The sequence below is a fragment of the Malurus melanocephalus genome, unplaced genomic scaffold (assembly GCF_030028575.1).
Source record: "Malurus melanocephalus ecotype Western Australia unplaced genomic scaffold, MMel_1.1 scaffold_149, whole genome shotgun sequence".
In the NCBI taxonomy this organism is placed as follows: Eukaryota; Metazoa; Chordata; class Aves; order Passeriformes; family Maluridae; genus Malurus; species Malurus melanocephalus.
In genome coordinates, this window is record NW_026623381.1 from 1,281,059 (window position 1) to 1,305,931 (window position 24,873).

The 24,873-nt window shown below is 44.7% G+C and overlaps 1 protein-coding gene across 1 annotated transcript in view; it reads left to right on the forward strand.

Annotated features, from left to right (window-relative positions):
* The first annotated feature begins 317 nt into the window (after nucleotides 1–317).
* Nucleotides 318–24,873, forward strand: part of DDX31 (DEAD-box helicase 31) — a 44,545-nt gene continuing 19,989 nt past the window's right edge. The window contains exons 1-16 of the mRNA XM_057371577.1: nucleotides 318–684; nucleotides 853–928; nucleotides 1,365–1,408; nucleotides 1,722–1,792; nucleotides 2,068–2,132; nucleotides 2,952–2,996; nucleotides 4,262–4,303; nucleotides 5,052–5,116; nucleotides 5,916–6,035; nucleotides 6,302–6,408; nucleotides 7,102–7,337; nucleotides 7,646–7,822; nucleotides 10,223–10,282; nucleotides 16,273–16,323; nucleotides 18,227–18,366; nucleotides 23,737–23,818. Coding sequence (XP_057227560.1) covers nucleotides 401–684; nucleotides 853–928; nucleotides 1,365–1,408; nucleotides 1,722–1,792; nucleotides 2,068–2,132; nucleotides 2,952–2,996; nucleotides 4,262–4,303; nucleotides 5,052–5,116; nucleotides 5,916–6,035; nucleotides 6,302–6,408; nucleotides 7,102–7,337; nucleotides 7,646–7,822; nucleotides 10,223–10,282; nucleotides 16,273–16,323; nucleotides 18,227–18,366; nucleotides 23,737–23,818 — 1,665 coding nt within the window. The 5' untranslated portion in view covers nucleotides 318–400. The remainder of the gene's footprint in view (nucleotides 685–852; nucleotides 929–1,364; nucleotides 1,409–1,721; nucleotides 1,793–2,067; nucleotides 2,133–2,951; nucleotides 2,997–4,261; nucleotides 4,304–5,051; nucleotides 5,117–5,915; nucleotides 6,036–6,301; nucleotides 6,409–7,101; nucleotides 7,338–7,645; nucleotides 7,823–10,222; nucleotides 10,283–16,272; nucleotides 16,324–18,226; nucleotides 18,367–23,736; nucleotides 23,819–24,873) is intronic.

Below are 24,873 nucleotides of genomic sequence, written 5' to 3' on the forward strand. Positions count from 1 at the left end.
TCCTCCGAGCCCCAGGAGCGGGGGGACTGCGGGCGGACAGCGCTGCCCTGACTCACCGTGTTGCCTTTGACGGGCTCCGGGTGATTCTCTCCCAGCCTTCTTCTTCTTCTCCAGAGGCTTTAAAGTGCTTTCGAGAAATATGTTATAAAGCGTGTTTTGCTCAGTCACTGGAGAAGTTGAATGAAATCCTTCAGGGACGAGCACTAGATAGRGCTTCAGGTTGCTTTTTGCATTTGCAGCAGTGTCAGAAGCCTCAGGCGTGGTGGTGGTGGATCTGTTGGAGTAGGAGTTGTGCAGCTGCAGAAGCCAGCTTTAGTTTCTTTAGTCATGGAGTGGGYGATTCCAAAAATAAGGTGTCTGTGGGCTGGTGTTTGTGCTCACTGTTAGCTCTCAGTCACTGATGACTCTGGTTTGTTTGTTCACTTTACAGCAATCTGGGGCTCTGAAGAGGAGGTTCCAGTCACCACATGGGAACCCACCCGTGAAACGCCAACGTAAATTATCCATAAACACCTTCAGGAAAGGTGCCACGGAAGCTGACAGGAGGGAGGAGGGAAGCTCATCACAAAAACCTGTTCCTAAGAAGCAGTTGACTGGCAAGCAAAATGAAAACCAGAAGAACAAACCTTTCATTAAGACGTCCAGCCTGTTTAAAAACAACCCAGACATTCCAGAAATTGAGAGGTATTTTGGACAAATGGGAGGGAAAAAACAATTTCACTCTGTTGAATTCTTGCCCTTGCTTGTCAGGGCAGTGGCTTGGTAGATGTAGTTTCATTGCTGATTATGTAGAATGCTTTTGTATCATTTTTAACCCTACTGTGTGTTTTGTTTTGGTTTCCCCTAACTTAGGAAAGCRGTGCAGCAGCTGCAAGAAAATGTTTTCACTACAGATTGCTTCAGCCAGCTGGACCTCCACCCCCATCTGGTGAGTGGCAGGAAGGCTGCATGCCTAAAACCTTGAGGGTTTTGGGTGGGGAGCAGTCAGAGAGCTGAGAGATTTATTCGTGGTGACCTGCACAGGCTTGCTGATACTTTACTTTATTTTGTCACAGTCTGTTAGCTCGAGATGCTGGCCTCTGTCCTGACCTGTCCCCAAACACAGTCCCAGCACCCTTCACTGTTTGCAGCTGTAAAACCAAAAACCACAGAAAACCAGCAATAATGTAATTCTGATTAACTTAGTATTCTGAGTACATGGGAGTATTCAGGAGTACATGGGAACTTTTTATCTTGTTGCCCTACACCAGTTATATAGAGAGTAAACGTCAGTCTTTAGGTTTTGCTCTGTTTTGTATTACAAAAAAATAACAAAACAAACAGTTTGACAATGAAACCTTTATTTCTCTTTATTGTCTCTCTAGGTCTCYACAATAAACACTGTCCTAAACATATGTAGCATGACCAGGTAAGCAAATTAATATAAAAACATGGCAGTTTACCTCTAAAAGCCAATCATTGTGATCATTTCATAATATGTAATTGGTTTGTGAAGACCACAGTATCTACTATCCCATTTGCTGTTGGGTTTGTAGGGAGTTCTACCCGTCTATTTTGAATTTATCACATCTGATGCTTATCCAGTGGCTTTGCTAAGAAGTCTGTAGCTACACAGCAGAGATGAATGTGAGAAATTGGGGGTAAAGAGTTTTGAAACAGTCACTGCATGGTAAAACCTTAGGATTCTATACCGTGTTGCATCTCTTCTGTTTGTCACCCAGTGTTCAGAAGCAAACAATTCCTGTGCTCCTGCAAGGCAGAGATGCCCTGGTGAGATCTCAGACTGGTTCAGGTCAGTGTTGAACTGTCACTTTCCTTCCTTCGGGCACATTAACTGGATTTATTTAGGTAGATCTTAGTGGGGTACCACCCCCTCTTTTCTAACTGATCCTTTTTTGAATTTCCTGTCAGTCTTCCATTCTGGATACTTTCTACTTAATAGAAATTGTTCCAGACTGACTACAGGTTAAGAATGGTGGGACAAATGGTCATATAGTTTGCTTAAGGGTTCTAATTGCCATATATGTTTTTAAAGGAAAGTTTTCCTGTTTTCTCCCTTTTAAAAAGGTAAAACTCTTGCCTATGGGATTCCACTTGTACAGTCTTTGCAAGGAATGCAACCCAAAATACAGGTAAGTGCAACAGCACTAATTATATTTGCTTTTGATATTAAGATTAATAAAAACAAAATGCAGCTCTTGTAGTCATTGCTGTCTCTTTTTCTACAAGCAGTTTGTGTTCCCCTTTATTTGTACATGGGACARATGGGATTTTCCAGTTCTGTTGAGATGTGGGTGGTACAAGGCCAATGTTACCCATTCCCCATTGCTCCATGCAGCAGGATAAAATGGAAATGGGCTAAATTATCAGGTTTGGAGAAGGTAGAGAGCAGAAGAGACAATAGTCTGGAAGCTGGGAGAACTGAAAATAAAGGTTACTGCCATGTTTGTAGAGGGAGTGAGTTTCTAACATTTGGCATGGAGTGGTATTGGATAATTGCTCCAAGTTTTGATCATACACCAGAAAATGCTGCTGCAGATCTTCCATCTCTTGTGCATTTTGTGGAAAGAGATCATCCTGATTGAAGGGTTGAAGCATTTCCAACCCATCTTGGATTGTCACTTCCTGCAACTGCTACCTACAGATTGTTGCTGTGCAYCAAACAGAAGAGCATTCCTGTGGATCAGAAATGCAGGAGTGAAACAACGTGTGCAATAAAATGTTGGGTTTGACTGTGAGCAGGTTCCCAGCAGGGAAGAGAAGGCAGTGCAAGATTGATCCGTGAAAGGCTTGATTTTTTAAAAGCTGTGAGGCAGAAATCCCCTAAAGCATTGTATGCAAACTTGTCCTAAAGCCCTGTAGAATGGTGGGTGCTGGCTGACAGCAGGGAGGTGTGGAAGGGCTCAGTTTAGTGCTGCCTTCTCTCAGTGGCCCTGCTCTTGTGTTTGCAGCGCAGTGATGGGCCCTATGCACTCGTGCTCGTCCCAACCAGAGAGGTAAGTGGCTTTTCCTTTCTCAGTCTGAGGGTTTGAGCACTGATTTTCGGGGTGTAGGTGTGGCTCCACCAGGGAAGGTGAACTCTAAAAGTTCCCCAYGTTAGAAAAYGCTGTCRGTSCTTTTGCTCAGATYTTGCCCTYRCAGAGTGTTGTCATTTTTGTTCAGTGCCAGCCAGAGTAAGAAATGAGGAGTTTGTGAGTTTTTCTCCTGCAGTTGGAAATCTCTGTGAAGACTGCAGAGTCTCTCTGGCTCAGTGCATGGCTCATGCCTCACTCACTGGGGAATGAGTAAAACCAATGAATTCAGCTTTGCAAATATGTAGGTTTATATAAATGTTTCATTTTTAAATATCTATTTTCAAATCCATAAGTGAATGCTGAAGTTGAGGTCTCCAAGAGTTGGTTTCTCCATTGAACTTTTCTATTTAATTTATATTACTTACAATTGCAAAGRCAGTGTCAGAAGAGGGTATCAACTTTCTTTTTATATGTGTGTCAGATGATAATAACTTCCATGTGGAGAACTGATTGCAGGTATCTCATTTGGGGTCCAATATTTYATGCAACCTGCACTGCAATAGCTSTGCTCTGTTCCCTGAAAGGAGAAGGCTCTGAAGCTATTTAAATTTTTACAGCAACAACTTACTGCCTCTTTAGGATGCCATGTGAATACTAAGCTTAGAGGAAACTGTGTGTGAGCTCGTTTAAAGGGCTGCCATTGAGAGCACTTAGGAAGATAATTTGTAATTACAATTGGTGTTACTCTGTATTGGAAGTGATGGCCTTCCTTGAGAAAAGAAGTGCAGAGGTGGAAAGATCCAGTGGCACAATCACTCCGTGGGTCAGGTCAGAGATCAGTGAGAGCTGCCAGAAGATAATTGACCTATGTTTTTCCTTTTCATAATGTTTTCTTCCCAAAATTTCTAACATTTTCCCTCTTCCTCGGGAGCAAAATTTTCCATGCCTGCAGCTTTTCTACCCCGGGCATTCAGGGAAGCCAGCAGAAGTCTCTCATGTCTTGAGAGCTGGCTCATAGAGCTGAACCTGTTAGAGAGGTTTTTGAACAGGTCAGAATATAATAAAAGAGACATTGTTCAAGATAAAAAATTAATAAGCAGCTTATAAAGGATAAATTAAGGATGCATTCAGAATTCTGATGATAACTAGATTATCTGACAGATTTTTGAGCCATAGGGATTTGTAATCCAGCTTTTTAGTCCAGAGAGACTTTGTCAGAGCTCATTTTCTTTTGTTGCTTTCCATAGCTTGCACTCCAAAGTTTTGATACAATCCAGAAACTACTAAAGGTAAGAATTCAGTGCTCTGTGTTCTTTTTACTTCTGTCAGGGGCTAAACAACTTCAGTTCCTGTGAATTCCACTGAAGGTTTAAGGAGATCCAGCACCTGGCAAGATGYATGGTCCTTAAAGATAAATGTGTTTAAGTGTGTAATTTCCCTGTGGCATGTTTTAAATTATTACATGAGCAATTAAGTGATTAATTATGGCACCCTAGTTGCACATGTGCTGATAAACAAGCATAGTTGATTTTCACAGCCATTTGTTTTTAGAAATACCTTTCATTGTCTCAGCCTGAGTTATGAATGGAAACTCTCGCAGTGACAAGGACCGTTTTACTGAAACTAATACTGGACAGATGGGTTTCAGATGGGGAGTAGGACTTGGTGAACTGCTTTGCCAGCTGAATGACTGGAGAAATGAGAAGGCTTTTAAAATCATTAAATGATAGTGCTTTCCTTGTAATTGAGGCAGAGTATCTTACCATTGGGTTAGAAGGTGTTTAAATCATTTATTTGTCTGATCCATATTTCCACCCCCTCTTCATTTTTCCTGGGAATAATAGGGCACTTCCTTATTATTTMTAAGTCTTAAAATGAGACAAGTCTTATTTTAGTGCTTGAGCTCTGATCACATCACATGCACGCTGCTGTCAGCCCCATCCTCTCTTTTTTTTTTCCAAGAAACATCATTTTTTGATTAGGCTTTGTCTTGTTATTAAGAAGAATCATTGCTCGTCTTGGTTTTCCTTTCTGTAGCCATTTACCTGGATTGTGCCTGGAGTGCTAATGGGGGGAGAAAAGAGAAAATCAGAAAAAGCCAGGTAGGAAACCAACTTGTTAAATTGTTTTTTATGTCCTTCTTGTCTACAGAGTCTTATCTGTTACTCCTCTTCAGAGTGTTTTTTTACTGGGAGGGAGGATGGTGAGCTTGGATCAAGCTGTGATCCCCTGGATCTTACACAGGCACAGGGGCTGGGTCAGCAGGAAACATTCACTTCCCCCAGTTGGATCCATTTCTAAAATGTTGATGAGCCTTCTGAGAAGATGATATCTTGTGTCAGTATTTTTTTTTTCCTCTCCTGACAAACACCTGTATTTGCTTACCACCAAGCACTGCCTACAGTATTTGTTATGGGGGAAATTGCTTTCTGGAGAAGAGATTTCCTGGTGTTAAAAATCCCTTTCTTTTCCCTTTTCAAGAATTGAATTGTAAGCTGGTAATCCAAAATGGAATTTTCATTTCTCTCTATATAAGCATACACAAAAAGAAGTTTACTCTTGACAGTAAAACAAGTACTCAATTAGAAAAGAAAACCTAGCTAGGATGTGTTAGACTTTTTTTTGTTGTTTAATATTATTAATATATTTCCACCCTGTCCTTAGCACTGAGTGTGCCTCTGAGTATCAAAGTATCAATGATGATCAAGGATAAATTTTGGCAGTCCAAAAAATTCAGTTTTAATCAGTGAGAAAGTGCTGTCCCTAATTTTACTGGGGTGCTTTTTCCTTCTGCAGGTTCCAGTTCCTCACTCTGTACCCTATTYCATGCTAACCTGSATGGGGTTGTTTTTTTTTTTCTTTCTTACATGSGTTTTATTTTTTGTTTTTAAATCTACACAGATTGAGGAAAGGGATAAACATCCTCATTTCCACTCCTGGCCGCCTGGTGGATCACATCAAGTCCACAGAATGCATCCATTTCCGTCGCACTCAGTGGCTGATTATTGATGAAGCAGACAGGTAAACTTCCAAGTGTTTAGATATGGAAAATTATCACAATACCCTCTGCATCATAATTCACTAAATATTATAAAAAAGTGTGAGAGAGAATGCGATCTTAAGCCGTTCATGCTCAGTGGCCTCAGCCAAGCACCAGATGTCTGGGATTAGGACAAAAYACCCGCTTTGAACAGATTGTTGGACAATTATTCATTGCAAAGATGTCATGGAGTATTAAGACTTTCTCCTTCYTACAGCACCTTTAACCATCTCTGCTGTTTCTGCAGGATCCTGGACCTGGGCTTTGAGAAGGATGTGGCTGTGATACTCAAYGCTTTAAATGCTGAGAGAGAGACACGTCAGAATGTGCTGCTCTCAGCCACCCTCACTGAAGGTGAGTTATGGACAGATGGGGGTTCTTTCAGCTGAATAATGCACAGACAACTGCAGAATAGTTGGTTAAGTCTGRCTCTTACAGCCCAGCCTGAAGCCCTTTGCACAAGTGGAACAGCTCTCTGTTCATTTCTTTGGTTTATGATACTTCCTTCATTACTGGAATTTCTGTTGTTGTGTGTACGTACGTGGTCTTCACATTTGTCTCCCAAATTCCATGGCAAAGGCTCCATGAACTTGGAAGTTGTTTTGTTTGCTTTACAAATCCAGAATTAAGGCAAAAAGTTAGAGACAAGAGAGCTGCTGTATGCTTTGTTCTGTATCACACAAGTATTCAGCTGCTAAGTTAGGAACTGAGCCCGGCCTCCTGGCTACTCCAGTCTTGACAGAGTGAAGATCTGTTTTTTTTCCATACCCATATTTAAGAGCAGGACTGCCAAATTCTGTCTGTCCATAAAGACATTTATTTAATGTAAAAGAGCAGAGTCAGCTCAAGTAATGTCTTCCACAGCAGCTGAGCCTGGTGAGCCCTCAAAAAGCTGAGGTTTGTAACAGAGTTCTGTCCCTGTCAGAATGGCTCACTGAGTCCTTGTCCTTCACTCCTGTTCACTGGAATTGTGTTTGTTGTTTTTTTCTGTGAGTGCTTCATCCCAGCCCAGACTGGGCCTCACATGTCTCATTTCCTGTGGTTTAGGAGTAACACGCCTGGCCGATATCAGCTTGAATGACCCCGTCAGCATTTCCATAGCAGATGAGATCCAGAAGGTGCCTGACCCAGCATCACAAACGGGTAGAGAAGCCAACAGTGCATCCAACTGTATGGAGCAGGAAAACTTTGCTGTTCCTGAGACACTCAAGCAGTATGTTGTGATGGTCCCCAGCAAACTGAAACTTGTCACGTTAGCAGCTTTTATCCTGCAGAAATGCAAGGTGAGACTCTGTTTGCATTTATATTACGAAGTAGCCCTTTGCCCTTTCCAACTCCTTTATCTGTTCCTCTGTYGAGGATAGCATGGATTAGATCCAGGGCTTTGAAGTGCATCTTGAACCACAAGAGAGCTGAGGTGCTGTCGTGTCTTTCATGCTGGCAGAGAGATCCCTGTGCAGCATGTACTCATTCTTCTTTTGTGGGATAATTATATCTCCAGAAGTGTAAACCACCTGGATCTGTTAATGATGGGGGAATTGGGAGAGGCCTTTGGTGATGGTCATGTGCAATACTCTTGTTTTTCATGCAGTTTGAGAAACGCCACAAGATGATCATCTTTTTCTCCAGCTGTGAGCAAGTGGAATTCTACCATGAGCTCCTGGTAAAGGTCYTTGCAGGAGGGTCAGAGTCAGAACAACCTGGACATTCATCCCTCTCCTCTATGAGCTTACAGTTCCTACGGCTGCACGGCGACATGGAACAGGAAGTAAGCACTTTCAAAATGTCTGGATCCRTGGTTTTATTCCTTATTCTCCATGATTTATTATGTGGCTATTTTGGGGAGGAGGGCAGAAGAGAGGACAGAGAGTCATTTCACCTCTAGGGGCCTCACTCTTCCATCTGCTAATGAGAATAAGGATATTGTCCCATTTCTGGAAAGTACCTTGGTATCTGGATCTGAAAAACACACCTGAAGAGGCAAATGTGTTATTCCAGCAGGCAGAGCAGCCRTTCTGTATTCCCACTGGGGGCACTAAACCATTTATGTCACTGTGGTTCTCTCTCATGCAGTCAAGACACATTTTAATGCCAAAGGAAAACCTTATCCAAGCCCCAAAACATTACTACCTAATAAGTTGCCCCCATTAGATGAGGCTGGGGAAGTTTGGCTTTGGTTTTGAGGAACAGTGTCTTAACARACTGCTGTTTTCCCTGGGACGGAATAATAGCATTGTAACAATGATTACCCCAAAACAGGTTTAGGTTTTAGCCAGATAGGCCTGAGTGGAGAKATTGGAGCATGGTAAAGAGGGCTGAGAGGCCAGGAGGAGAGTGTCAAATGAACTATCACTGCAGAGTTTCAGTAGCTGAGAGACCTCCCTTGGAAGTTCAGTCCCAGTCCCTGCCCTTGGTCTGTGATGGAGAGAGTTGCCACTCTACTCTGAGTTGCACAGCAGAGATGGTAAATGAATAGAGCTCTTCTGATGAAGCAAGAGGTGAAGAGCCATTGTTTTTCTCACTCATTCCCATCCTGTGGAGACCAGAAACATGTGCTTTGCTGTCCCTGCAGTCTGGCCTTTCCTCAACCTGCCTGCCTGAGCAAGTGAGCAGGCCTGGTCTGGCCCAACTCTACCCTGACCAGCTGTTAAGCCAACAGAACACCACTAAGTAGCTGGCACCAGGGGAAGGGTTTTGCCTTTTTAGTACCCAGTGTGTAATTAGTGCTTGATGTCTTCAAATTAAGAGCATTAATGGAGCTAAATTGTGGATCCCATATGGTACTGCTGAGCACGGCTGCTGTCATTGTCAACAAGATACAGCGTGCTCTCTTCTTTAATTTTTGTCAGCAGAGGGTTCAGTGTGTCAGCAAGGCCCAAGTTTCCCTTCTTTTCTAGAACAGCACCTCTAGCTGGGAGTCAAGGTGTGTAAGGTTTCTTCTCTACCATCTCAACATCACAGGATTCACTTAGYTCCTAGCCAGAACTCTAGGGAAAGGCTTGAAACATGGAAACAAGGATATTTTGGAAGGTTAGCAGAAAAGGAGGTGTAGGTGCAGAAGTGGTATTGGCAAGTGAAGACCAAGTTCTGCTGAGGCCTTTGGTTATTGGTGCTCAGAGACAGCAAATATTGTGATTTAATGTGAGTTGGGGAGTCAGTTTTTGTGGCTTTCATTAGGAAAAAAACTCAACCCAAAGTTGTGTGCTTGGGAKGGTTTGGGGACTGACAAAGCAGGAGGCTTTTGAGGGGCAGTACTGGGTTCCTGCAGTTCCTTTCAATGGCTCAAAGATTCCTGGTGGGGTAATTTGGGGTCTTGGGGCTGTGGATGGCTCTGCCTGGGGGCCTGGTGTTGTGTTAGAAGTGGGGTCTCCAGGAGTTGTGGTGATGCAGAGCAGAGATTAGGACAAGGGTGGGCAGCACCAGCCTTTGACCCTGGTGGCAGGAAGGACCTCAGTCCCGGTGTCATGAGCCTCATTGGTGACCTTTGCCAAGAGAAGGGCATGGACGGTGCCTCCTTTCCACCTGGGGCAGGCATTTCTGGCCATCTCTGCTGCCCTGTTACTTTGCAGATTTGTCCCCCAGCAGTTCCCTGTGCAGCTGAGCATCCCTGCCACTGGGTAATTCCCGAGTCAGTGTGGTGGCTGTGTGCATGCCCCATTGGGCACATGATGAGGCTGATCTCTTGTGATGTGATTATGTCGCTGTGTCAACAAAATGGGCTTATCCTGCCCATYGTGCGACTGGACAGACAGCAGTGAACGTGTCCAGCTTTGCTTGCTTCCACAAAAGCCTCTGCTGCCCATAAAGTGTGCCAGTGCTTCTGCTGRTGCTGCCTAATCCTTTGTGGATCCCCTGTCCATGTAAAACAGTTCCTGCTTCCTGGCACACACAGGCTGTRCTTCTGTGCAAAGCGTGGAGGTGTTGGCTGCTCTGATTTGACCAAACACATCCAGGCTTCCCCAGACACTGCTTTCCTACCTTGGACCACACCTGTGTGCCACAGATTTTTCCACTTGCAGGAAGAGTCTGAGGCCAATTCCTTTGCTTTTGAATCTGTACATGATCTAGTGAACAAGGCACTGTTAAATTGTAACCTTAGCTAATTTGCTTTGTGTTCGATTGTAATGTGCATAAGCAGTCTTTTAATTCTTCCTTTTCAATCTCCTAGGAAAGAACAGAGGTCTTCCAGGAGTTCCTAAAATCCAAGACTGGCATCTTGCTTTGCACTGTGAGTAACTTGGAGTCCCTTTGCAGCCCCACACTAATGGGCCTGTCTGATCCCTAAGGGTAACCAGAGGAATTGGCACTGAGCTCTAATTCCAGCTCKCTGTCTGACCTTGAGGAAAGTCATCTCCTTTTTCTGCATCTCACATGTTCAGTAAGGACTGGGGCCCTCTTTCCAAACTATTAATATGATCTTTTGCTGCAGGTTACCATATACAGAAAAAAATATCTATCTTATATTGGAGACCTCCAAGTATTTTGCATGGTCTTATGTCTGGAAAAATCTGTTCCTTTGAAGCTGGAACCTTGCCCTCTACRTGCAGCCAGTAGAATGCAATCCTGATTTGTAGCGTGCCCCGTAACTGCCAGGAAATTTGGATGGAATGTGGCATTTCCCATCTTAATAACTACCCCAAAGTTAAAAACAACCACCTGCAGAGGTGGAAGGGGAGCCCAACCAGAGAAGGGGTAACTGGAAAAGCACATTCTCTGCTGCTCTCCACACTTTGTGCCCTTCAGGCTCCTTCCAAGGGTGCTGAGGGAGAAATTCTTGTCCTCTGCTGAAGTTTGCTGGCACCCTTGGGTTGTGGTGGCACCTTCGCCTCTCGCTCCTGACCTGCCGGGGCCACAGGCTGCTGCAGTGGTGCAGAAGGCTGCACGATTTGCTCTCTAATAGTGGCAGCTGTTGATCTGAAAACGTGTGAATCTTGGCGATTTCTACCCACCGCAAACCTGTAAATTACAGCGATCGGGAGTAATTAGAGCTGAGAAACCCTCTCCAGCTCTGAAATGACTCCTGTTCTTGCTGCACATTATTCTTAAAGGAAACCAGTTGCAATTTTTTTTAGAGTGGGGGCTGAATTTTCTTTTATTTTTCTGCCCAGAGTTCAAAGTAGGAGTGCCTTGTGTGCAGGAGTGTTTGATTTAGCATTGCCAAATTATATATTATATCACCTGTAAAATTCTACTTTTTGCATTCTGGTCTTGCATTGTRTGTACAACCTTTCAGTGATTTGATGAAGGTCAAAATGCATCTTTGCAGTGCAGGAGTGGAACTGATAACTTGGTTTCCTTTTTTATAGAAGTAATACTTGAGTGCTTCCACTGAAGAGGGTAGCAGAGCTTAAATCATTCAGTGGTGTAGATTGTTTTGAAGATAAAAAGTGTTTGGTAAATTCTAAAAAATTAATAGCTGAAATTTGTTGCCCTTCATGCCCATACTGCCTATAACTGAGAAGTGTAAGGTACATGTCCAATGTAATGAGTTTGGAAAGAAGGTAAACGCTAAATTTCAGACAAAGAGAATTGTTGTAATCACTGGGCTCTCAGTTCCAGGGTGAGACCATTTGAAGGGGAAATGCAGCCTGACAGGAAAAATCTGTCAGGAAACGTACAACTGTTGACAAGGTAGGAAGCTAAAAATTTGGATAAAGAAATCCCAGTGGATGGGATTCCCCTCTTGAGACGCTGGAGACGTGGTTTGATTTCCTGTTGTGCCACAGACTGTACAGGTGGACATAGAATTSGGATGACAAGGCAAGTGGCCACACRTAGTGGATAGGGATAGTTGTGGGTTTGCTCCTGATCTGTCCCAAATGGGAGGTAATGGTCATAAATGGGAGATAACGTGGAGTAACCTGGATTGCCATGAAGAGGGTGGTGTAAGGTAACACATTTATTGTAACTCTCCTCCTCTTCAGTGGAAGGCACTTTGAGTTTCCTGCAAGGCAGGGATGCAGATCCTGGCGGTTACAGTGACTCTGGCTCAGCTGGCACTCGGTCAGCACGTTAAGCACAGTGAGTTGCGTGGCTAAGTCCAAAATCTCCCTGTGCTTCGACTCCCCATCTGTAAAATGGGGAAAGTAGCTCAGTTCTATCTTACAGAGATGTTGGGAGGACGAATGCATTGAAAGCAGGAGGTGGCCTGTTACCACAGTAATGGGGACCATATGGACACCTTAATATAGAGATACACTTTGCACCAGTCCCACATTACAGGTGCCTCCCCAACGCAGATGTCCAAAGGGCAGCCAGGCTCTGTGACCACCTCCTGCCTCTAAGGGCATTGCTTTTTCCAACACTCTTCTCCAATATCAGGAAAAAAAATATTCTGCGGAAAGGTGRTTCTGTTCTTTTTGCTGTGAAATCACGTTTTGTGCCCGCAAAATTTTGAAACCTGGCTCACAAAAGAGCAACAGAAATAATGTTGCCRTCCTTCCCTTGTCCCTTATGCCATGTTCTCCACCCATCTTTCCGCTCTAGTAAGCAATGGGACCTGCTGTTCCTTTTATTAATTTGCTCTATGTCATATGTATATTAATATATTCCATAAAATATTTTTGCCAGACAATATAAGCTGGCAGACAAGAAAATAAAGAAGGGCCATGTATCTCAGAGGGTCTCATCCAGATTTATTTCTCTCTCCTTCACTGAAAGTTCTTTGCGGCTTCCTTTGGGATGTGCCTTTTAAACAAGTTCATCTCTTCCAGGGAGGGAGGAAAGATCATTTGGAGATTGTTTGCTGTTTACTCAGTCACGCTAACTCATCTTGCCAGTTTTCTGGCGGCCCCAGCCAAGAGCTTTCGCCTCTGACAGCTTCTGTGCTCTCCCCTTCCTCCTCTGATTACGCAGCCCAATCTGTCACCCTGCCGACGGGGGTCTCTACCCTGCTGATGGCTTTCCACACTCGGCAGTAATGACTTTTGGCAGGCCGGGAAGGCGCGAGAGCTTCTTCCCCAGCTTGGAGAGCCGTTAGGCCCTCTCTGCCTGTTAGCTAAAGCACTTTGTGAGGTTCTTTGGTAAATAAATGAGTCATTTTAATCCAACTGACAGCCTGGCACCTGAGCAAGCTGCCTTCCATCTGTACTTCTAGGCCTCATGTAGGCAGCCAATTGTCAAGCTCAGGGCCTTCAAGACCTCACCATTGAGTGTCTTTCAAAAGCAACTTTAGCAATTTCCTTTGCCCTAATTAGATTGTGTGAGAGGGACTGAGYGAACCAAAACTTTTGTGGCCCTGTTGGTTCTGATCTTCTGCAGTGACAGGACTTGCTTTCCGTGTGGCCTTTTTGCCCTCCATTTCCTGGCACCCTGTACCCCATTCCCTTCCACCCACTGCCTGTACCCCATTCTCTTTCACCCATCCCCCAAACCCCATTCCCTTCCACCCAAATCCCATTCCCTGGCACCCATCCTCTGTACCCCATTTTCTTGCACTCACCCCTGTACCCCACAAGCACAGGCTGGTAACATGAATTGTTCAAAGCAGAAATTTCAGCCCTTCTGGCATCCCTCAATGAATTGTTCCTTGATCCTGTACCCTTCTGTGCCTTGTAGYTGGGATCAGGGCAGGAGCATGATTAAAGCTTCAGGTTATTGTGTTTGCTTGGCATCTGGGCTTTGTTTAAAATAGTATTGATGTAGATTTTTTTTTTTTGCTCCCATGAGATGGTCACTGAAGAATTTGCCCTTCCATTGCCCATGGAAAGGAGGTGGCAGTGACCTGCCGAGGTGTTATATCCTTAATTTCCCTGTAATTAAGGAATGGTGGTGTGAGGTCATGCATGGAAAGGGAATGCCATCTGAGGCAGTGGAAAAGAAGGGAGAGTGGTACATTGAAAATCTCTTGGGCTTCTTGAAAGAGAACTGGCAGCAGGTTAGTGCTTCTGTGAGTGGAATAAATGTGTGCTAGTAAAACTARATAGTTGTTGTTTGAGCTGTTTTTCCTGGAAAGGTGACCCACAAGTATTTTTCTAAAATTCTGAGAAGTGGAAGCTGATGGGCTCTGCCAGCAGAGGAGCAAATCAGCTCAAACTTTTTACCCTAGTCCTACCTTGCTGCTCTCTACCAGGGTCTTTGAGGAAAAAGAGCTACAGGAGACACGGGTGGACTGATACTGAGGAATCTTTGAGAGTTTGCAAAACACTCCAATTACCAGTGAATCCCAAGAGASTTGTGAAAGAAAGCCAAGGGAAACCCCAGGAGAGATGCTGCTGCCGTGTGTCAGTAACAACTGAGTGGAGCTGGTGGCATTGTGAAAGCGATTGTGAATGCAAGGCTGGWGATGGGAGAAAGCCTTCTCCTAAAATGTTCTGTCTGGCTATTTRTGAGCCTTTTGGTGAACCTTTTCAGCTTGGGCAAATGCACATGAAAATGCTGTCTGTGGCAGTGATTTTCCAAGCTGAGATGTTGAGAAAATGTGTCTTGGAAGAGTAGGGAAGGAATCTGGGTGGATGAGAGGGATGGCTCCTGCCCATGCTAAGCTGTTAAAGGTGTTCCTGACAACAGGGAAGGCTTGGCCATTGGTTTATTTTGGTGAAACTGCCCTGTCCCAAGGTGAGAGCCCTCTCCTCAGACAGCCTTTCCTCATCTCCTGGGTGTGAAGAAGAGCATAGAGTAAAGGAAAAGACCAAAGCCTTGTCAGCATGGGAGAACAGAGCCAGCCAGCTCGGAATCAGACGTCAGCGCTCCTGTCTGATCGTGCTGCAGAGTTTATAGTCTTGTTATCCCAGTAACTGCTGTACACGCTTCCCGACTTGCCTTGATTTATTTTCTCCAACCTCCTTTAAATGGCTTTTTGTACATCTGTTCATTCTGACTCTGGGAACAAGTCACTCCTTAATGAGCGTGTTGGAGCGCGAGCGTGCATTATTTCGGAGTGGGCGCTGTGGAAAGTGTCTCCTCTTTTACTGCAGTTGGAGCCACAAAACAGCCTGGTTAGTGCTTATGGGAAGGYCTTTGCTGCCAAAACATCAGCTTCCCATTCTTTTAACGTGTGTGGGAGTTGCATGAAAACACTTCAGTGGGTGGCTGACACATTTTTAGTACATTAAGCTCCTGCTTACGTCCTTAATATATTCTATTTTGCAACTAGCTAAAAGATACATGTGTTGCAAAACATTTCCTAACAGAGTTAAATCTGCACACCTGCTCTGCTATTGCGCCTGGTGAATGTAAAATCCAAGGAGTATGTGAGGACATTACTAATGAACAGAAAATCAAGAAGGGAGATTGAGATGTGTTTGCACTCCCTGTTTTGGACAGTWTTTAAACTCTATTTTCTCTCTGAAGGGGTATGTTTTTGGAGCTATTCTGACTGTAGATTACTAAAGGGTGTCATTCAAGTCCTTCTCCAAGCTGATGGGTTTTCTCACCTGCTGGCACATCAAATAACACCTTGACAGCAGCTTCAGACTCTTGTTTTGCTGCTGCATTTTGTTTCTCCAAATCAAAGCCAGACTGGTGCAAATYTAAGGCATAGCTGAAGTCCCCTCTCCTCGAGCTGTGCTCCAGCTTCCTGCAGATTCTGCTAAATTGTTTACTGGTCTTTTATTTTAGGGCCAAGTGACCTGCAAGTCATCTGCTCCTCAACTTCAGACCATCACCTAGAAACAATTAATTATTTGTAGCTGGAGATCAGTGTGTCTTTGGACATTCCACTCAAAGCCAGGAATTCTTGACCATTGGCCTTAATTTTTGTTTTCCCTTATCAACATTAACAGCCTGGTTTTAGTGCTTAGATTTGCTGTGGAGATAGGTGTGCTCAGAACTAGTGCTGGCTTTCAGATATTTAATTCTGCCTCTCCATGTTTGGGCAGTAGATGCCTATGAGCAGATCTCTTTCCAGCAGTGAAACCAACTGAAGAGCCAAAACTATCGCTGCCATTTACTCAATGGATTCTCTCAGATACAAGGCAAAGGGGCTGTAGCAAAATACTGTAATTCAACACCACCATCCTGAAATAGGTGCTTGTATCCTCCAGGCTTTGGGCCGTAGAAGTGGATAATTTTTTATTGTATGAGTCTTAGTCTGCTAACAATCCTTACATTTGTACCCTCAGTGTTATCTCTGACCTTTAGTCCATCTCTCCCCAAACTAGACACATAAAATTCCTACTTGCACAGCCACTTGCTTTCAGCTGCCATCCCAGAATATTCCTCACTCTGCTGATATCTCCAAAGCATTTTTACTAAAGTGATTTCCTATTCATTTTAAAGGATGTTGCAGCACGGGGACTGGACCTGCCTCAAGTTACGTGGATCGTRCAGGTGGGTTTGCTCTGTGTCTGTGTGTTAAGTGCAGCCTGGCTCAGATGAAATCCCTTCTCAGTCCTCCTGCAGTTGGTCCTGGTGCTGATGCCTACAGGTGTGGGAGAYCTACAAGTTCCTGACTGCAGGACTGGGATTCTGGGTTTTGCTGGGATACAGCATTGCTACCTTTTGATCTGTTTTTAATCATTTCAACATTACCACTGGCTGGCATGAAACACCCTCCATTTCCCCACCCAAGAAWCCMAATCTTGTGAAATCCTGSCCAYCTCCTCCAGTTTTTTTCTGTTTTYCTGAGCTTGCTGGGGAGGCAGTTCYATGAGGAGTTTAAGTGCTTTCCTGATGTTGRACACTGAGTAGCCCAGTAGTGTCAGTGCAGTAACCTGAGTGTTTCCAGTGAGGCTTGGCTGGGTTGGGGCTGGGTAGCTGGAGGCATCCASCTTCCAGTAGAACTGCATGGCTCAGATTTTCCCTGAAAAAAAAGCCCAGCAAAAACTCACACTGCTGCATTGCTGTTGACAGAAATATAGTCTTAGGGGAAAAAAAATAGAAACTAAGGAAGATGGATTGAACCTTAAAAATAGCAGCCTGTCGTTTCAAAGAGGAGGCTGAGAGCATGAGGCAGATTTCATTTCTATAAAAGATTTATAATTAAAAAAAGGTTAGTTGAATTGAGGAAAAACTGATCCAGAGATTCACATGTATCARGCGACACCTGGGTGGAAGGAACAGGGCACAGAGCCTCAACAAAGCTTTTTAATTTCTACCTCATCCCTTCAGGTAACAAATTTGATTTGATTTTTGTGTTTTTTTAAAAAAAGGAATGATTTTGTAGCAGCCAGCTAGTCAGAGTAGGCTGTGGAAGTGAAGTCTTTAATTCCCAGATCTGTATATTAATATAATTTAACCAAAGATATAGTTGCCAGTGTTAGAACGCAGTGCAAATTACCTAAAGCCCTGGGAGACTTCTGTGTGTCCAGAAGGCGAAATCTCAGCTGTCCTGAGAGCTGTGTCCAAGAGCAAGGACCTGCAGGGAGCAATTAGATTGCTCACAGCATCTTACTCACACCTCTAGCCAGTAGAAACTTTGCCAGAGGGCACAGGTATAAACACTAGAGTGGGCTTTGGTTGTTGGGTTTTTTCCAGTTAAACTGCTGAGGGCTCATTTCTGAGCACTATCTCTGTGTATGTTCATTTTTTCCAGGAAAGAGAGGAGGGGGGGAAGAATAGGRGGAGGTTAAAGGGAGGGAAATGTGTCACCCTTTATCAGATCTTGCAAATGGCCGGGCAGTTTTGATTCCCAGTGAAGTAAATGAGAGGTATTGCTGTATTTGGGGGGTCTTTAAGGAGCATTTTTATGGTGCAGGGGAAGACAGTTGCTCTGTGTATCACAGACTGCTGAAAGCGCTCCTCCTCTCCCTTAGATTTATTCTACCCTGTAACCAGCTATGATTTGCTTTAATCCAAACAAAGCAATTTAGCCCAACTCCAAACTGGCATCAGTTGTTTTTTATTTGGTGTCTTTTCTCCCAAATGCAGAGCAGGCAGCTCCCCACTCCATACGGGCAGTCTTGGGCAATCTTTGGTGTGAGATGTGATTAGATTCGATTTTTTCTTTAGGGGAAGCAAACAACTTTCTGACGTGCCTGTATAAAAATCARATGTAAAAGGCAAAGCCAGACACCGAGATGGGGGAAACTGTCCTATTATGTGAAAGTTGGCCGACGTGTCACGTTGACATGTCAAAAATCTGCTGTGGCTGAGGGGGCTGAGCGATGCTGRCGGGGCTGAGGCGCGTTACAAACTCGGGAAGGGCGGCGTGCAGGGTGTGCCTTTCATTGCAGGTGAGCATTCCGGGTGTCTGCTTTATAATTAACACRCTGTTAATTCCTCCTTCCCGAAGTACAACGCTCCTGCTTCACCTGCGGAATACGTGCACCGGATCGGGAGGACGGCGCGCATTGGCTGCCACGGGAACAGCCTGCTCGTCCTGGCGCCTTCGGAGGCGGAATATGTCAGCTTGCTGGCTTCTCACAAGATTAAGTGAGTCAGAAACGCGAACAAAAGTTTCAGCTCATCCTTGCTAATTAACCTTCCGTGGCACTTGCAGCGGGACTGTGGCTCGTGCAGGTTTTAATAAGAATTTATTAATTCTCGTGATCCAGGCCTGGCCCCAGACTAGCAAGAGGAGAAGAGGGAAGTGTGTGAAAATGATCAGCCTGACAGGTTGTGCATGAGTGAGTGTGTGCRGTGAGGGGCAGGGAGGAGGCGATAGTCGGAGATCCTTTGCACTCCATTGTTTTCTCTCTGGCCCTGGGTTCAAATCGTGACGATGTGGAGATCACAAGTCAAACGAGCCTGTCAGATGCTGCCTGGCCATCTGCCTGCATGGCACCATATTGTCAGAGACTGTGCTGGCCCTTCGGGAGAGATCTGGGGGAGAAATTGCTGGGGACCTGCGGGTCGTATCTGGCAGACAATTGACCAAGATGTGTTGTTTAAGTGGCTTGTGACAGGAATAGGAGAGGCTTTTGCAAGTGGGGAGAGCCCACAGTGGTCCTGGAAGGCAAAAAGGGAGGGTGGACTCTGCAGACCAGAGTGGAGTSAGCTTCCAGGCCTGGGAAGGCTCCTCTTACCTGGCTCCAGCCTGAGCTTGGGAGCAGCAGCAAGGAGAGCAAGCCAGGCTCAGGAAGGACCAGCCCAGCGTGCAGTCAGGCTGACACACGATGAGATTTTAGTCCAGCTCTGCTTTCACACTGGTCCTTTTGTAGAAAAACCCCACAACTGGCTGCTCAGCATCACTAGGCAGCATCTCCAGCCTCCTCAGCAGCCAGCTGGGTGTTTGTGCCTCCCCTTGCTCCCTGCTCTGCTGTCTCTGGGCGTTTGAGAACATCAGCAGAGTCCCTTCAGTGTTGTAGCAGTGTTGATGGAGCCCTGTAAACTCATGCACAAATTAGTTCCCTTTTATTTCCTGTGTTTCTGTCGGGTGGAGCTGCTTGCAATCGAATTTGGTTTTGCATCCTTGAAACAAACAAATGTTGGCAGTAAATACAGGCTTATTCTAGGCTGTGAGCCATTTAGTGGTCTAACAAAGAGCCATCCATCATCCCAGGTAACTATCTATTAAGCAGACACCAGCAAGACATGGAAGGCTAAGCTGACAGGGTTTTTTTTCATGTAACAAACAGCACTGACATTTAAAGGTGAAATCCCACATAATTGTGAATTTTTAACTCCGAGTAGAAAGTTCTATTTTTCTATTTTATAATATTTTGGGAGTGTTAGAGGAAGGAGAGGGAAATTTTATTCTTTTTYATTTTAAGTGTTAATGCTTTTATTCAATTTTGTTGGTTTTTAACAAGTTTAAGGAAGTGTCACTCAGGCAGGTAATTACATCTGCTAAGGAGACCTGTTGTTGAGCTGGCCATGATCTTCAGGAATCTTGAAGACTCTGAATAAGCAGGGGGAGGTTTTTGTGAATTTATTTTTCCTTCACTTTCCAGAGCCAGACAACTCTGGGGCTTGCCTTTTCTTATTTGTTTATTTGCTTTGTGTTCTTCACAAAACGTGCTCCCCTGCAGATAAAGGACTAGCCAAAAAGGAGAGTAATTTGCCTTCCTTGACCCCCATCTTCAGAGGGAAGGGAATGAATCTGATGGGCACGGGGGGCACTCGGCCTCTGCCCACACGGATGTGGAGAAGGAGCATGAGGATAGAGCAGGGAGCTGATGAATTACTGAGAAGATGCAGCAAGGCAGCTTGAAGCTCAAGGCAGCAAGTGCCATCAGCACAAATTGCCGTTACCCTTCATAAACAGAGCATTATGGTGATAATCCTGACAATTTAATTCAGTGCGAGGGCGAAAGACAGCGTGTGTTGGACTGTCACCGAGCCTCTTAAGCACTGCTCATTTCTGTTCCTTTACCCTAAGTCTTTGTAGCTTTTGACTTGGTCTGCACAAGTTACTGGAGTTGGCTTTTTTTTTAATTCTTAGCTTAATTTTTCAATCTCTCCGGTTTTTGTCGAGAATGAATGTGTGTTGTGAATTTTTTTTTAAATTGTTGGGTGGGTTTTTTTTTTCCTTTTTTAAATGAAATTCCCGCTGGGTTTATTGAAATGTAAATACTTCATAAAATATGTATTTTGAAGAAGACAAAGCATGAAATGTGTCCCCGCAGCCTTCAGCTGGTGTAAATGAGCARTGCTCTGCTGGTTTACAGGAGATGAGGATCTGACCCAGAGTTTTTTCCTAAACCCCTCCACCCACCCCAGCATGCATGGGAGTAAGTCCAGGAATGTTGAGAGTCGGAAGTAATGAGAGCAGACRTGGCTTTGTTCCTGGATGAAAATCCACTTCGGAATTAGAGATGACTGCCTTTGAAATTGGAAATCGCTCGCAATTAATTTTCACCGGTACCTGAAGCCTCTCCTTGGCTTCCAGTGTGGAAAAGCAGCATTAGCCTTTGCCAAAACGATCTCACTTTGGCTCTGCTGAGATCAGTAATTCCCGTTGGGGCTCAGAAAAGCTGCCTCTCTCTGCAACTTTCTGTTTGGGCTTTGTGTGGCTGGAAGTTGTGGCTGCTCTGCCCAGCTGTAACTGTGGATGTGCAGGCACGTGCACACTCATGTTTTCTCTACATTCCCTCTTTGCTTGTGGTTTTTTTTAAAAAAGGTTAGGCTCCAAAATGTTCTGTCTCCGCTCCAAGCACAACTAACAGATTTCCCTTCAAAGGGAGGAGGCAACGAGCAGAAGAAATGCGAGGTTCACTTTTTTTTTCCCCTTTATGTCTCTTCCAGTCCCTTCAACTGCAATCTCGCAGCGCCTGCCTCGACAGCTATCAGATAATTTCTTTATCTGCTAACGGCTGCCTAACTAATTTATAAAGGAAGAGGCATCACCGTGAAGGCACGAGTCGTTCCCCTCCCTGCTCTGGGGTTGAGTTTTCCCCCCTCCCGGCTCCCTGGCGCTGCTCCCTGCTGGGATCCCAGTTCAGGGATCTGTTGCTGGCGACACGCCAGGAGAGGGGAGGACCCGAGAGGGGGTGACAACTCTGACAAATCAATGTCAAAGGTTTGACATTTTCATTCACGGCGGTGTCAAAKCAACCTTTGCAGGGGGAAGGGGGAGGTCTGCTTTCCTCTTGCTTAAGTGGTTGCCATTTATGTTTTAATTTGCTGTTWTACTTTTCAAAATCAAACAGAGAAACCTTCGGTTGTCGTTTTATGCTCCATTTCCCTTTCTCCCCCATCGCTCCCCCGCCTTTCTCTGCATCCTCAGTGAGGGAATCTGTTTGAGGGGTGGCCCAGCTGCACATGGTGGGGCTGCTCTCCCTTGTAGAGCACTTTATGGCCACTCTGGCCCATCCCTTCCAGGCTGGATGGCTGCTCCTCTGGACCATCTCTTTTCCTTTCCTCATGCTGTGGTGCTGAGCTAGCTGAGGTTGAAAAGGCACATTGCAAAAGTGAAGGTATTTGTTGCTTTAACTGGGGAGCAGGGGAGGATCACTATGTCCTGTCACAGTATGGCAAACATTCATCCATTCCTGCTAGCCAGGTGTTGGAGAGCTTTGAGAGAAAAAAAAAAAAGGTGATGTCCTTCTTGTAATAATTCCTTTATGTACTTTACAAATTTAAAAGTATCAGCAATGCTTCCTTCAGAAACCACAGGCCTCTTTCTCATCATCTGAGATGCAGGAATCTTAGAACTGTTGGGCCCCARAGATTTCTCTCTTCCTTAGATTGGTTTAATCCCAAGTGAACTCCTTGGCTTTTTTTTTTTTTTAGATGACCTTTGCCCATTTTGAAAGTTTGGGCCCACAAAATCAGCTTTTTCTAATCTGAGCAATTCCCTTGGAAATGGGACCCAGTTTGGATGCAGCTGTAATATTAATGGCCTGGAGCTGCACAGCTGTTCCTGTGCTGTCACCTGGGGTGTGTGTGCCCCTTAAGACAGTGTTAAAGAGGACAAAGAATTTCTGGTCTCCTGTAAATGCACCTTTAAGCAGGACTGCTCCCTTGGAAATGAAGCAGGTTTGTAAGCATTTCCATATCTGGGCCATAGCAGGGCCCAGCAGTGTCTTGTGAGCAGGACTGGAGAATAAATCATCTGGTTGAGCCTACAGGAGGAATGTGAGTCGACAGAATGAAAATAAATGCCCAGTGTGAAGCCTGGCTAGGACAGCTGACTGTGGCTCCTGTATTTAAAAAAAATGCTGCAGGGTCCCTGATGGGCTGGGCTTTGGCTTTGCACTTCAGCTGAGAGGGAAGGTGAGTTCTCAGAGCAGGGAAGGAAATCAAACTGTGTATGTGGTGTCAGAGGTGGTTTTTGAGGCTATAAATGAGTTGAAGGGGGAATTTGTCCATCGAGAAGATTCTCTGAGCTTTGACCCAAGCAAGCTTGCAGGGAGTTGGAATCATGTATGGTCCTGAGAGAGAGAAAGAGTGATGATGTGACCAGAGGGATGGAAACTGCAGGAGAATTGGCTTGATAGGATAAGTTCCTTGGGATTTTGTKGTTACCCTCTGAGCCTGAGTCGCTGTGAGAGGAAGGAGCTGTGTCTTTGCACAGCTTTAGCTTTATCTCTTCGGTTTTGTGAGTGTGGTCACTGACATGGTGGAAACAAATGTGTGTAAACATGAAAGCTTCATCCTTTCAGTGAGGTTTGAGTGCTGTCTCTCATTCCAGAGACTCTGGAAGCTAAATTGGAGGAGCCAAGATGTAGCAGAAGTAGCAAACAAAGTGGAGCAYGTGTTTCCAGCCTGTGTGTGCCTCAATCACACTCTCACAGCTGCACAACCAGCTTTGTGCTCCCTGACCATGGCAGGGTGTACAATGAAATGTTGGGCAGCTCCTGGGGTCAAGGTGGAGGTTGCAGATCTTATTCTTCATAGTTACAAAGCAAATTTACAAGAAGTATTCATGTTGTGAGCTGCTTCAACTCTCCTGAGTTTCTTTTAGTGGGATGAACCCAGGTGGTTCTGAATTGTCTTGGTGCTTCTCAGTGTGAAGAAAGAAAAAGTATGAAAATAATGGAAGTGTAATCCAATTTATTTCTTTAATCTGTTCCTCCTGGTTGAGAGCCAAGGAGACTTTAAGTGAATGGAAAGTCCACCCCCAGTTATTTTGATGCTCTCCTAGAACTGGTGTGTGTGTTGGTGACTTAATACAGTGACAGAATTGTGGGTGAAACTCTGTCTCTGTGCCACTGAGAGCACGGGTTTGGATTTTACAGCAGTTCCACTTTCAGGGTTGCTGAGGGAGTGTCTGGGCTAACACCTCGTGTATTTCAGGAATAAATTCTTAAGATGAACWGTGAATCTCAGTCATTTTGCTCTCCATTGCCAGTCTATGGCTCATTCCATGCTGTGTTTCAAAGTAGGAGAAATGGTAATTTTTTGTCTTTGATACTTCAGTGTTTCAGAGCTRAAGATGGAGAAGGTGTTGGCCAGCCTGATGAAAGATGATCGCTTCAAGGTGCACAGACCAGGGAGCAAGGTGAGTTATTCTGCTGGTTTGGAATTGCTCCAGTTTTCATTTGCCTCTCAAATATCACAAGTATTCCTGCCTTAGCATCTGTCTTTGCATCCATTGTGTCAGGTGGTAAATAATTATAGAATATATTTAATTATATCACAATTTTGCAGTCTTTTGTTGTTCCCAAAAAGCAGTTGCTTGCCAAGTCTTTAGCAAATACCTTTGTAACAAGCGAGGAAAATTCCTGTATGCAAAATCTTCGGGTTTGTTCTGCACATTGTTTCTGTTTTTCCTGTGTTTCCTGCACTAAAGTACTGTTGGACACAACAAATGGCTGTAAACTTCTCTGAAGAAACGAGGAAAATGCATTTGGTGATGTCTTACATAGAGTTTTTCATCATCTGTGTTTACTTGGAGCCTAAACCAAAGCTCCCTGGGTCGACAGGCACCTTTTTATTGACTTGGGCGAGCTTTGGGTCTGCCTTCAAGTCTCTAATTCACGGAATTCACTCATTTGCAATCTGTGTCTCGGGCGTTGCTGCACTCTGGCAAATTAAATCCTGCAAAGAARCTGCAGTTTGAATGGGAGTCAAGAATGTGTCAAGCATGATGCAGCACACACTGGTTTTTCCCTCTTGTTGCTGTTTTGCTGCTCGTGCTTTTGTCACCCCGTGGCTGAGGCTCCTTGCTGCYGGTGCTGGCTGTTGGGAGCCGTGGTGTTCCTGCTGAACACGCTCCTGAAAGATGTTCAGTGCTCCTGCACCTCTCAGAAAACCAGAGCTGAGCTCAGCTCAGGTGCTGAGGTTTAAATCTCATCCCCATCACTGTTTTTGGCTGAAATCAGCCTGTAATGGCTGTGTTTTAARTGGATCATGCCTGGGGTGTGACCTCTTAACAAAGTTGAATTGTGCTTTGCTAGTGCAGAAATTATTTTAAATAGTTCTGTGTATAAATGCTTTCCTTTTCTCCCAGATATAGGGCGGGTAAATTCAGATTTTTGAAGACTTTTTCAATAATTACATTTATGTAGAAATTGTACTTTAAATCTGTTGCTGGCATGGATCAGAATATTCTCT